General features: G+C 42.4%; 1 protein-coding gene across 3 annotated transcripts in view; it reads left to right on the top strand.

Annotated features, from left to right (window-relative positions):
• Positions 1-14043, top strand: part of ADGRG7 (adhesion G protein-coupled receptor G7) — a 1657602-nt gene that overhangs the window by 1389180 nt on the left and 254379 nt on the right. For all 3 annotated transcript variants that reach the window (XM_078657782.1, XM_078657780.1, XM_078657781.1), the window contains exons 12-13: positions 6147-6493; positions 8834-8912. In XM_078657782.1, the coding sequence (XP_078513908.1) occupies positions 6147-6493; positions 8834-8912 (426 nt within the window). The remainder of the gene's footprint in view (positions 1-6146; positions 6494-8833; positions 8913-14043) is intronic.

Genomic DNA, 14043 nt, shown 5'->3' with positions numbered 1-14043 from the left:
CTATGAGTCACTCCTATGGCAGGCCTTGACAATCCTGGAGGCAGAGTGCTTGGTTTTGTGTGAGAGGGTGCCATAGCATTAGAAACATACTGTGAAATCAAAATCTTCCTGTCCGACCAAATGACTTGCTTTTTGGATTTGGCAGCATTGAGAACTTTCAAAAGGTCTGTGAATTCTAGAGAGTAAAGAATCACTCCTCTGGGTTTTGTAGATATCTGGGTAGAGAAGAGTCAGGGACCCAATCTCTCAGCTTGTTGTTTGTTCAGAATGATGGAAGATGTTAAGTCTAATAATTGCAGAAGCAAGGATGCAAAAAAGGAGACAGGTTTATCAGCCTCTGATCCTTCAGGTAGCCCATAAATACGCAGATTGTTAGGCCTCTTTCTATTTTCCAAAGTTTCTGAGTGTTTTTAAGTTGAAGAATCTCTTTTTCCAACACCACAATTTTATTCATTTTAATATGTAAATCACTGGCCTGTTGTTCCACTAAAAACATACACGTCTCCATAAGGGACCACTTGTCATAAAGACTCTGGATACATTTGTTAGTCTCCTCAACAAAGGGATGGAAAGCTCGAATTTCTTCCTACAGCTCCATCGATATAGGGTATAATGACTTTTCAGGTGAAGAAGGGTCTTGTTTACGCCTTTTTATTTGTAGAAGAGGGAGAGTGAGTTTTCATTGAAGAAGTAGAAGCAGATGCTGAGCGTGGGTTAGCAGATTGCACAATATCAATGGATGTAACCAGTCTATCCATGGAGGAGCTCCTCGAAGAAAGGTGCATGGATGACTTTGGGGTAAACTGGGTCACACAGCTGCATGAAGAAGCAGTTTCTTTAGTCTACCTGTGCATCACTACACCAAGCAACTTGAAAAAAACACAAGCACTTTGTGAGTAAAGAGAAAACAGTATTTGAGACTGGCAGCCTCTAATTGATGTAATACATCATAGTTTAAGCAAACCAGTTAATGTCACATATCCATAATGCACATGTGGAAAGTTAAGTAACACTGCCACACAGTCATTGGTTCCTTATAAATTGTGTTATCCACAAAATCACTGAGAAAAGGAGCTCAGGGGCTCATTACGATGGCGGGCAGACATCAGTGCGCCCGCCATTGTTGCGATGCTGGAACCACCCACCAGACGTGCAGCGGTCCCACCACTGCAATTAGGATGTGCCTGCCATACTGGCAGGTGCATCCAGAGCATTTAACATTGGGGACGGTGCTGCTGGCTACATCACCATACACAATGCTAAAATGCCGTGCTGTGCATTTCCCTGCACTACGTGGCAGGCACCCTCAGTGCACACCCCGGACACAGAGGGGGCTCGCAACGGGCCCCCGAATCGAGCCTCCGCCTGTGAAAAGACAGGCGGAAAGGGATATACTAATCCCTTGCAGGCACCGCCGCAATGCTGGCCTGTGTTTTGGTTCCGCAAGGCGGGCGGAAAAGGATCGCCTTGCGGAACCATGGTGGACGGACTTTCCGTCGGCTGGAGACAGTGGGATTCCCACCGCCATCCTAATTCGGCGGTGGGACTATCCTGTATGGTGGCGAAAGGACCGCCGGCCCGGCTGTCCTTCCGCCATCCTAATTGACCCCCTTATATGAGAAGTGCTGTATACCTGACAATCATTCATTGAAGAGTGTCCTATAAAGTAGCGCATGAGGAAAAAGAAGTAGTATAGAAGAGGACTAAAATAATGCTCTTTCAGAAGAGAAGAGTATGTTTGCAGCAAAGAAACGGTGAAAACGGGCTTCACAGCCATGACGCGCAGCATGAATTAGGTGAAAGTGGCAATACAAAATGGCGGGCCGCAATTGCCACAGGAGCCGTCCAGTCGAGTACAAACTCAGCAAAAGGGTCACCAAACCCGAAGGCAGCAGGAGCAAAGTCCCTTGATGTTACAACAGTCGAGGAACATATTTTCTGACGTCAAGTCATGCTGCAAAATCAGAAACTCACAGCAAATGTTTCAGCGTATAGCTGAGCTTCCGCGTCAGGTGGCCATTTTCAGTGGCGTCAGAGCCATGCACCCCAAACAATTTTGCATTTTTGAGTTATAGAAATTTTTTGAAGGGCATGGATTCTTTTTTTTAGGTAGAGTCTGATTCTTTGGTCAAAAGAAGCTCCATTCTGTACCCTGCTTTATTTCCCCAGTTAAACATAGTAGGTTGCTTATGAACAGTGTCTGAACTGAATATCTTACTACAGATACATATCGATTTTTGAAGACTTTAAGAATGAGCTTAGATTATTTTCTTTTTATTATATTGCTGTAGAAAGGAGTCATAGCCAAAATTAAAACGAGCCATTGTTTAGTTTTGAAAATATTTCCTGTATTTTTCCTGATAATAATTTGAAAAGGTATTATGGTAAGGCGTTATTCTTCATTCGGAAATTCCTCCACTAGGCCTTAAATTGAATCATATATTGGTACTAATGTTTGTAGGAATAATAACTCACCTGTAGCATATTAACATTGATACTTTATGAACAAAGTTTCCTGGGACAGAATGATATAGATGTTCCTAATATTGGGGGTTTGGGTTCTGTTTCAGAACATAGTAGAATAAATACCTTATTAGCACAAACAAAACTAACAATGAGAAGAGTGTTTGTAAATTAAGTAGTGTTAAACAGATTTTTTTTAGAGAATTTAAGAAGAGACTAATAAACAGTGGGAATGCAGATGAAGCCAGAGAGATTGATTTGCATTTAGAAGCTGAAGAGAAATTTGGAAACTCGAAGATGTATCCTAGATTTAAAATTGAGCAAGAGTGAAAAGGAGCTTTGTGTTTGGTGTGGGAGAAGACTGATGGTTTGGAGTCATATGAGATGATTGGAAAGAGTGTTTGTAATTGCAGTTGTGTGGTTTATAGTGATTATTTGAAGGGTGAAGAACTTATTTATATAGGGATTTATTATGTGCACTGTAAAACTGCTTATTTCAACCTACCACAAAATTGGGTGTGTAATTTCTATTTTCCTTTGGTCGCCCCTCGAGTGTAGCATGTGAATGAGATGACTGACAATGGTCTAAAAAGAATGAAACAGTCTTGGACAAGTGCTCATGGATATTTTTAGTGTGGTGAATCCTCCTATTTCTGTTGCTTTGAATAATGTGAATTTTAGAAAGTTGTCAACATTTATGGATCGACTGGCTCCTAATACTGCTGGAACATTAGCCATAATTAATCAGGAAATGATTGCTTCACATGCTATTCTATTTGTGAAAGAGAGTAGTATCTGCAGAATGTTGAGAATAAGGCAGTGGTGTGCATATGTTCCTGACAATAGTAAGCTCATTAATAAATATATTTGGAAAATAAATCATGATTTGCATATAGCAAAGGTTCTTTAAGAGTCTGGTGTGTGGGAAACAGTTGGTTCATAGTTTAGTGTAATTGGAGATGGAATGTCCAAGGTTGGAGAGTCCTTTGGTGATATTGGAAGAGACATGGTGGGAAAAGTGTTAACCTCACTAAACATAATTAATTTGTGCATAATGGTTTTATTTCTTATTTTTTTACGGTAATGTGTTGTAGGAAGGAATTAACTGTGAGTCTAAGAAAAGATAAATGTTTCCTGGTGAAAAGAGAAAGAGGGCTGAATATGAATTGGAAGACACCAAGGCTGCAGTAGTTGATGAATTGCACGCACTAGAGAACTGAAGAAGGAATAAGCTGCACATAGATTATGAAATTGTTTATGATGTGGATTTCTGATGATTCATCATTAGAGGGGGGATGTTGTGAAGCAGATTCCACAAATTAATAATTCTGTGAATTAAATGTATGCTAGAGTGTTCCAACTGTAATGTAGTAACTGTGTTCAATGTAATGAGTGGGTTGAGCTTGACATGGTTACCCTTGGCCTACTCGCGTTTTCAGATTGCACATTTTCAATGCATGGAGCGTACTGGACATGACACTGTCTTGTTTCCTCCTTCCCTGCCTGTGCACCAAGGAGCCTCAATTGTAACCCTCGTTGTTAAGTAATTGTATGAAATATAATACGTTTTATGGTTTTACTAGCTAAGTAACATTTATAAAATGTAATATTTTCTGTGCCTGATGTTCTTGGAGAGGAGAGATTTACAACTGCCTATAATTAAAGGCCACTTTCATCAGCCGCATGGACATGCTGTTTATATTTTTATGTTTATGAATGTGGTAATAATTTCTGTGTAAGGCATAGTACAGGGTGTTCATTAGATGTAAAACAAATGTTATTATACCATGCAATGTGTTTCCTGTTTTATTATTGGGTAATAAGATATAACTTTCGTCATCAAACCATAGAGACGATACTGTTTCTCTGTCTAAATGTGTATAAAGGCTCACCATTTGGGAAATCAGCCAGGTCTTCCGCTGGCCCTCTTAAAGAGCATAATCCATCTTTATATGTTTACTACTCTGTACTTATAACTTTCATGTTTTTTCCTGTCTACCTTATTGAACAGTCCTTATGACAAATGCTCCTTAATTCTTATTGGTCTTGTGCAAGACCATATTCTGTACTGGCTATCAATTAGATCAGGGCTTAGTTTCCACTGCCAAAGAGATTTTATATTTATTTGTATTTTGCATGGTAGGAATTGTTTGCCTAACCAATGCATTTTTCCTTCTGTCTTGATTTCTTAATTTTTAGATACACCTTCAACGCTTGTGCTTTCAATCCGGTCTCATATGGATTTCCTTGAGTGTATTTTCCTTTGTCTCTCAATCAAGTCAAGTCAAGTCAAGTTTATTTGTTTGATTAATTAAAATCTTACAAAAATGCTTTTAAAATCATCAAAGAATAAAAACTTTAAAAGACCACATACATAATTATTCTAATCTCACATATTTTGTAATTTAAAAAAATATTTTCTTCAAGTTTTTTACCAATCATAGATAAAAGTTTTACAAATGCAGAATTCATAAATATGTCATTCGGGTTTAGGCATGCCATTAATGCTTGTCTACATGTCCTTACTCCACAATCAATCAATCAGGATTTGTAAAGCGTGGCTGCCTCACCTGTGAAAGTCCTGAGGCATAAATTGAAAGTTTGAGTTTAGGGCTGTCGTCTCTTAGGGAATTACACATCAGTCAGCCCTTTTGATGTAAAAAGCGACAAAAATAGTACAATATGCATGATTACAATCAGTGCTTGAGGATGGTAAATGTAATGGCTCTCATAATAATACCTGGGACTCTTATCTTAGCGGGTGAATGGGTTAATGAAATCCCCATTTTGATGTATATAGTGTTAAGTGCTAAGATAACCTTTGCTGTCACTAGCCGACAGTTCACAGACTTGAATGGAGTAAATAGTGATTTATCAATGTTCTGAATGTCAAGTGATTCTTGAAATAACAAACTCCTCCTGGAAGGAAGATGTTAGTTTACACAACACATGTACCTTTGTTTCCATATTATGACTGTAAAAACACTCAGATTAATAATTATGAAGGTGATTCTTACCATAACAAGTGGCTCTTCCATACGAACTGCTTGGTTCAACATAATCGAATGGTGCGAGCACTTATTGGAGGCAATATGGAACTAAATCAAATAAGAACCCGTGTTTCTAAAATGTTGGTTTACTTGAAAGGGAAGGGTGTTTTGTCCATTATTACAATTTGAGCTCTATCCTATTTATACTTCAGTATTCGCCCTCATCACTTTTGAATGTAACCATCGATGTATTAGATTGGTGAGAAGACATCCGAATATGACTCTGCACTCGAAACAGTATTTATTAATTAATGTCATTTAAAAATATATATATTTGGGAGCTGTATACAGATCTGCACATGGCTTCACGCTTTCTTGAGACAGCTGTTAATGTCAAATTAAAATCACAGATTGTTTGTAGTCCAACCAATTGCAGCTGATATCCCTTAACTAGTATATCTTAGTCACAGAAAATCTGTAAAACTTTGTATTGCTTGCTTGTAAAAAAAAATGTAATGTATATAATGCATAATTCTTAGACTCAGTTTTGGAAAGGTGCTGTTTTAATAGAATAACAGGAAATTAGCTGTGTATATACAGCCCTAGAATCCTAGTTAAAGTTTTTTTTTAATTTAAAGTATTTATGTTGTTTGATTACTTTACATTTATTGTGTGACATCTCTGATTATCAAGGCCAAAGAAAACACGAAGGTCGTCAGCAGTGTGGACCTTGGTGAGTCTGTGCTCGGCAATGCTGGCCTTTAACGTCATCTTCATTTTCGGAGTGGAAAATAAAGAAGGAGCGAATAAGAAGAGCCACTCCGAGGAGAATATCAGCCAGGAGAACACTGTGCTCGACAGCGACATTGTGAAAAACAGAAATGATCTCTGTACCGCGGTGACGGCCCTGCTGCACTACTTCCTGCTTGCCACTTTTGCATGGACAGCAGTAATTGCCGGAGAAATGTACATGAAGTTCATCCGTATTTTCACAGTGTCCCCCAGGCATTTCAAGCTCATCCAGTCTGCCATCGGATGGGGTAAGACCTACAAGGGTACTGCGGAGCGCCTTAGCACCGTAGCGCTTTTGCTACTTATATGCTTCGTATGTAGCTGTGTTATGTTCTGATAAGCGCGGGGATGCCTATTGGTAACCAGGCGCTATACAAAACTCGGAATAATAATAATAATAATGTTATACCTAATCCATACAACTTGTACTAAAATATCTGTAGTATGCGTATGTCCAGATGTGTTGTGTAAGTGGCCGTTCTTGTAGGTACTGCAAATGTTTAGGTACTAAAGGGTAACAACATGCGCACAAGCGAGCAACAATTTGACTTTATTTTGTGGAACAGTCACACAAAGGACCCAGTTGTTGTCGGCAATGAAGGGGCCACATTGTAAGGCCCCCTGTGGGTCTCTACAATGGTGCAGTTGGGTCACCTGTGGGTGTGGTAAAAATCTAAGTGAAGGAGGAGGCATCATGTGAGCGCAGACTACTGTCAAAAAATGTAACAGCCCTTTTGAAGGCATATGATTACTGAACCAATCTTTCAAAATAGCTTGAGGTTTGGACTTTCAGCCTCTGCGGGTAAACCCGCAATCTGTACACTCTGAACCACCTTCGGCATCTTCGGTTGGATTCTCCAGCAGTCTCATAATCTCCTGCAGGTCTTCAATTTGAGTCTGCAGTTGTGAGATCTTAGGTTGTATTTTTGCAACTTGTGTTTAGGTGTCTGTAACTCTACCCAATATTTTTTGAGGGGGCCTGTCCTTAGGATACTCAAATGCAGGGTCGATTTTCATCTCCAGTGTCTTATGATTTTCACGAAATGCACTCACAATAAAATCCAGCTTGTTTGGTGAAACTGAAATTAGTCTCTGCTGAATCGCATTTCACGGGGTCTTGCATTCTGCAGGCGTGGTAAGGCATGATGTGAAGCTGGAGGTTTAGCTTGCTTCAGTTTGCCAATCGCGTTCAGACCAGCCTTTATATGATGCTCGCCCCCCAGCCCTCCCCTAGAGGTGTCTGTTAGCCAAACTCTCCCTCCAAATCAGGGGCACTCAGTAATGGGCAGGCTCAGCGGCAGGTGCCCATTGGATCAATGTCAGTTCCTCTCTTTCAGTATTTACTGGGAATACTAAACACCGTTTGTCGTCTGCACTGCTGTAAGCCAACCACAAGCAACTAGAAAGGGACCGCTTTAAGTTGAGATAGGGGACCAATACATCACTCAGAGCCTTGATCAGCAAAGGTTGTAACCCAGCTGGATCCCACCTGGGGCTAAGTACATTACGGGTTGCCCTCTTCAAATGAGCCCCAGAACTTCATCCTGACTCAACCCCAACCTCAGAGCTCGGACTGATATGTTCATGAGATGGCAGTCAGGATTTCCTCTTAGGTAGCATCTGCATTAAAAGGCTCGACACAACATTCCACAGCTCCAGCTGCTATGCGACCTATCATGTCTGGTTCTGGGGGGGGTGGGCTTGTGGTCGCCACCCATATCTTTGTTACTATTGAGTCCTTGTTGGAGGACTGGAATCCTTGATACCGTTTTCCTGTATCCCATTCTTGGTCCCACCTACTCCCTAATTGTGGACCTTGACAGTTCCACCTCCTCATCTGCCACCAATGCAGAAATGTGGCCACATAAGACAAGGCCTGGGACACAGCCCAGTTTCATCACTTAAAGGAAATGGTCAGTGCTGGAGTCCCTCCTCACTAATCTAGGCCAAATACTTCGCACCTCTGTCCCGGTAGCATCGCCGTCAGACCCCACAAGGGTTACACTTACTTAACCTGATGTTAATGTTAATGTTAATGTCAATGTTATGTGTATTTGTAAAGCGCTGACTGATACCCGAAGGTGTCCTGGCGCTGTGATGGGCCACAGATGTGCCCCCCTCCACAATCCCCCACTATAGTCAAGTCACCGTGGAAGAAGTGGCACAGATCACCTTCCAGAAGTTTGCTTCCAGGTGCTATGGTTCCATGGGGCCTCAACTCCACTCCTCACGAGGAGCTTGGTGTCAGTTGCTGTCAACTGCGCTCCGCTGCCTGACCACCGGTAAACAAGCGTGGGGCAGCGATGGAGGAGCTGAGACAAAACACATCTTACTGCATCAGTCGTTGGCTGTACCTCACACCAAAGCAACTATATAATTGCAAGTTGTACTTTTTTTTTTTACTTACTGTTGCCTTTCATATACAGTCGCATAATCAGATATAATTCCCTACTAGTGAAATGCTCTACAGGGTAGGTTTCCCATCAGTTATAAATAACAAGTTTCCTTTTTAAAATGTCATTCTTTCATTCATTTTTCCATTTAACATTTTCATTGTTAACCTCATTTTTTTTTTATTCTGTTCTCAGGTGTACCAGCTGTTATTGTTGCTGTAACATTTGGAGCCACTTACCCATTTGATGATTTGAGGTACCGGCAGGAAGAATTGTAAGTAACTCAGTTGTAGTATGTTTACTTTGCTGTTTAAGGTTCCTTAGTGAATAGGCAACCAACAATGTAATAGCACAATCGACACGGTATTGATGTGGCTGTGTGTGTTTAAAGGATACTTCACCGGTGTAGCGACTCAAGAGTTGGGGCATCTCAGTACCAACTCTGAGGAAACAGATTGGCTACTTAACACAGCCAACGGTATTCAAATAAGGGTGCCTAGAAATGCCGATAAACCCTTTGACCAGCCCCTTTCCTTGGTGTCTATTTAGCATTAGGCAAACCCTTCCAAGTCTTATTTGTCTCCTCCCACTTTGAAGTCACCACAGAGGATGCCGCTGACCTATAATCCTCTCCTTGGATTATTAATTCATAACTTCAAGAGGCTTTCTTATGCGTAGCATACATTGAGGAAACAATATTGTGAATGTTCACATACTTAAATACATTTGTAGTTGGACTAAACATAATAATTTAGGCTTCAATGTGCTTCTGCATTGACACAAGAGAGGCCCTTCTCATTTTGTACATGCATCGAGCTACCTGATTTGTGAGTAGGTCTTGGTTCTGTGGTGAGTTGTCAAAACTTGAAGGAAGGCAGCATGTTCCCGGTGTGAGAAAAGCAGATGAATGGGAGTTTAATCTGAGCAGGGATTGGATAGTTGTCCTGAAGAAGACTTTGGGACACATTTATATATTGATGTGCAGCCCGCCGTTCCGCCAAGGGGACAGAGTAAATTACTCATTCCCCATGACAGAGGTTGACAAGCGGTGTGCCTGTCAACTTTAAAAATGGCAGGTGGTTATTTATAAAGTATTTAAGAAAAAGAACAGTCATAATTCTAGCAGGATAAATTTGATTTGTTTAGTCAACAATAATACATAAATTATTATTATATAAAAACTTAATTTGAATAATGCATTGAGTAAACGTTTAAATCCAGAAGCCTCCTTTAGGGTTACTATACATCACCAATTTATTATATAGATATTTTTTACAAACAAGATTACAAGGGCTTTAAGATGACTGTCACACTATCCTCGTATGCATGTGAATAATTTAAACATGTGTTGGGCCAATGTATGTTTCAAGCAGGGTCTGTCAAGAGATAGTCCACTTTATCTGTAGCCGTCACAGTCCACTTTAGCAGTAGCCATCGCCTAATGCTTTATGTGCAGAACACACAATGAGTTTAGGCTTGCAGTCCTTAAATTAATGTATCTTTTCCAACTGCGGGATGTGCGGCTCCTCCGCCATGGCGAAGGAGCGTCGCCCACTGCACGCATACGTGTTTGGCCGGCTGTCTCACGCTGACCAAAACACACATGAGCACTTAAGTTTCTCCAGACCTTGTACATTCAGCAGCCAGACGGAAGAAACTCCACAGGCTCCATGACTTGAGGGATCATCCTTCCTGCCCGCTCAGGCCAACCTGAGCTGTGCTCTGCAGCACAGGGATTGGATGGGAGTTTGTTCCAGGGCTGCTGTGACCAGGAGAGTATAGCAGGAGCGACGCGACATGGGAGGCAGCCGATGGCTGTAGTGTAGTAATTTTTATTTATTATTATCAACATGTTCCTCCCCCCACCCACCCTCCCACCTTTTGTTAGTGGCGTCCTACTGTGGACTTGAACTACATGAAAGCCTCAGTCTTTGTCAACTCGATATACAGAAGGAGAGTTTCTCTGACATTTCATTCACGCTCCAACAGGTTGGTTTACTTCCCTGTGTCCCAAGATACGCCACATACTGACCCCATTAAAAAAATGTTTTCGAAATTTCTTACAACAAATACGTTTTGATACAATATGTGTTTTTAGATTCCATGACCTCTCCAGTAGTTTCACTTCCGGGATTATCCAGGGGTGTATAAACGCACAGAAATCCGGTGGCGGAACCGTTTTGTAAAATGCGCAGTTAGCTATAACTAGGCTTTCCTGTTTTCAGTTTCTATTTTTGGTAAATTCTGATGGGTTTTTTCAGTGTTTTCAATACCTTAAAAAACAGTTGTTATCAGTGGTTACACATTTTCGCGCCACTAAAAACAACAGAAAAAGGGTTTTTCCGGTGTTTATGGAACGTTTTGCTTTTATTATTGCTTGCTTTCTGTACTTATAGAACATGATATATAGACAATGTACATATAGTGTATATGAGGTCCAAATAGAGTTTTGCAAATTAAACTATTGTAATACACCATACAATACTCCTTCAGTGAGTATTTGGTCATGTGAGCTCGCACTTTCCTTCCCATGTAAACTTTTGTGAAAAGACCCTCTCAACATTGGCACTTGAGACGGGCAACTCCAAAACAGCCAGGTCACAGTTTGTTAACTCTGGCCACTGACATAGCTTTCCCTGCCAATACTGGTAGCTGTGCCAAAGTCAATAAAGGTGTCGCCCAGCCTACTCTCAAGGAGAGGTTTCACATCTACACCAATTATGCTCAACACTTGGCAGAAAAGGTTTTTTTCAAGCTCTATTTTTTTTATTATGTCCACTACAGAAGTTATGTTTTCCAGTAAAAATCTAATAATGCAGTAGAGTGCATTTTTTTCACATCACTATGTTTATGCGACCAAAGATCCTCACATTTCTTGCCTTTGGCACCATCACTCAGCAAACATTCTGTAAACGGTTGCCACATGGATAATATAGCATTCATAACCCCTTGGAGTGAGAACCATCAGCTAAGGGACACAGTTATGATGGCTCTTTCTTTGATGCCACACAAAGCACAAAATTATAAATCTTTGCGATTTAGTTCCTGTGCATAAGGAAACAGTGCACCAGAATGGACTGAAAAAGTCAATAGCATCCCTCATTAACTCTGAAGATTGCAAAGATGCTTTCAGCATACCATTTAACAAGTGGCAATAACTCAATCCGCTCCCGATATCGACCATGTGCCGAATCTACACGTATCTACAAATAGCAAGTAGATATCATTGGTTCTTAAAATCATGTAATCTCGTTTGACCTTAAGACATATCTACAAGTAGGTGCCATTGTTTTTAATCCAAACTTGTTTTCTTCAAATTATGAAACCTCGCATGGAGCACTAAAAATGGCCCATGCATTCTCCCAATTAGATAGATGAATACAATCTTTAGTGTGCGATTATTTAAACTCATCACAATAAGAGCCATAGATGCATTTTTATGTGTCAACAGTATAACAGTGCTTACAAAGGCCTGAAGTGCCATAAAACTGGGGCAAAATGAAAGTCTCTAAAATGTTGAAAAATGAATAAAATGTTTCCTGTGCCTTTTAAAGGTGCATGAATGTAAGATACACAAGAAGTCTAAAGTGCAATTTTATCCCTCAATAGGGGACAGGGCTAGTCCTATCGCCACACACAGTGCAACTTCATAGTGCCTGGGTTAAAGTGCAGTTGCTGAGTGGTTTCGCGAAGTCAAAACTTGGGTGGAGATCTAGTAAAAAGGATAGTCTAGTAGGAATAGTGCTTATCCATGCGCGGTACCTCTTAACAGAGCCAGGTTACGATACAATCACTAAAAAGTTTCACAGAATCAAAGGGGGCAAATGTTACCACAAGTAATCTTTCAATGGAGCTAAAATAAAAAGGGAAGGAACCTTGGGCTCTTAAAAGTGCTTGTCTATGTGTGGTGCCTCCTAAATGTACCCAGATTAGAATGCAGTTGCTAAATAGTGTAAGGAAAACATAGGGGCTAAATTTAATCACAAGTAACATTTCAAAGAAGCCAAGTTAAAGAGTGGAAAGAACATTGGACTCACCAGTGAAGTTAAGCATTCCAAGATTTGGAAGTCTTCAGCAGTCTTTTGGGGCGTGGCATCTGGTACACATATTGGTGATACCAAAACTCCTCTCAGGAACTTCAGGAATCGAGTTACCAACTGGGAGGACTCGCTTTTCAGACATGCTTCCACAGCTGCACAAAACGTTCTAATATTTCAGGCACGCTATATTGGGCGCAACCAGAATATGCTAAAATGGAGCAGCTTTTCACAGATGCAACGGACATGGATTAATGCCGCTGCCCGCGTTCCACGCAGAGGGACATCAGCGAGGCAGCTCTCTAGTGGCCATTCGTCACAGTCCCCGCCGGTACACAGGTGGGGGGGCGCAAAGGGGGAGGCATGCAGGGCTCCTGGCCCCTCCCCGAGATCGCCAGGTCACGCGGCCAGGGGAGGCAGACGGGTACAGTAAGGGTACCTCTGCGGCGGACTGGTACAGTAAGGGTACCTCTGCCTGGCACAGTAAGGGTGCCTGAGCCAAGGACCCAGAGCCGCAGGAGGTTCCGGGGAACCACGACGGCACCCCGTTAGTCCTTCGGGCGGTCGGGGGGCCTGAACCGACCGGGGGTGTGCCACACCGCTCCGCCCTGACAGGGGGGGGCGGGAGTATAACACAGGATTGGTAATGTGCTGCACCGTCCGAGCATCAACTCACCCTGCTGGCTGGCTCTTTAGGCAGGCGGGACAGCGAGGGGCTGCCTGCTTGGGATCGCCCGTAAGATGACCCACCTAAACATCATACGTTTGTTGTATGAAAATAAACCTGCAGCCGTTCTTACCCATAATTCGTGTCCAGTGTATCATTTGGGGCTGGATGTGTGGGAAGCGTGGCGGGAGCAAATGACGGTATGGGCACTTTGCCGCTTCCCGCGTTCCACGCAGAGGGACATCAGCGAGGCAGCTCTCCAGTGGCCATTCGTCACAGTCCCCGCCGGTACACGGGTGGGGGGGCGCAAAGGGGGAGGCATGCAGGGCTTCTGGCCCCTCCCCGAGATCACCAGGTCACGCGGCCAGGGGTGGACCTACCTGTCGGGGGTGGCATACCCCAATACTTAAGCCCCGACTGCCCCTGGCTCGGCCTCTTTTCCGGCTGTCCGCCCACTCGAGCGCTGTTCCCACCCTATCCTCTTACCCAGCGGCTCGATAGGCGGCGCTAAGTAATGGATTGTTTTAAAGTTGTCTTTTGTGTTGCAGGCGGAGTTACAGGGCGATCTGGAGGCAGATGGGTACAGTAAGGGTACCTCTGCGGCGGACTGGTACAGTAAGGGTACCTCTGCCTGGCACAGTAAGGGCGCCTGAGCCAAGGACCCGGAGCCGCAGGAGGTTCTGGGGAACCACGACGGCGCC

The sequence above is a fragment of the Lissotriton helveticus genome, chromosome 8 (assembly GCF_964261635.1).
Source record: "Lissotriton helveticus chromosome 8, aLisHel1.1, whole genome shotgun sequence".
NCBI classification, from domain to species: Eukaryota; Metazoa; Chordata; class Amphibia; order Caudata; family Salamandridae; genus Lissotriton; species Lissotriton helveticus.
This window is presented reverse-complemented; position numbering and strand designations above follow the sequence as displayed.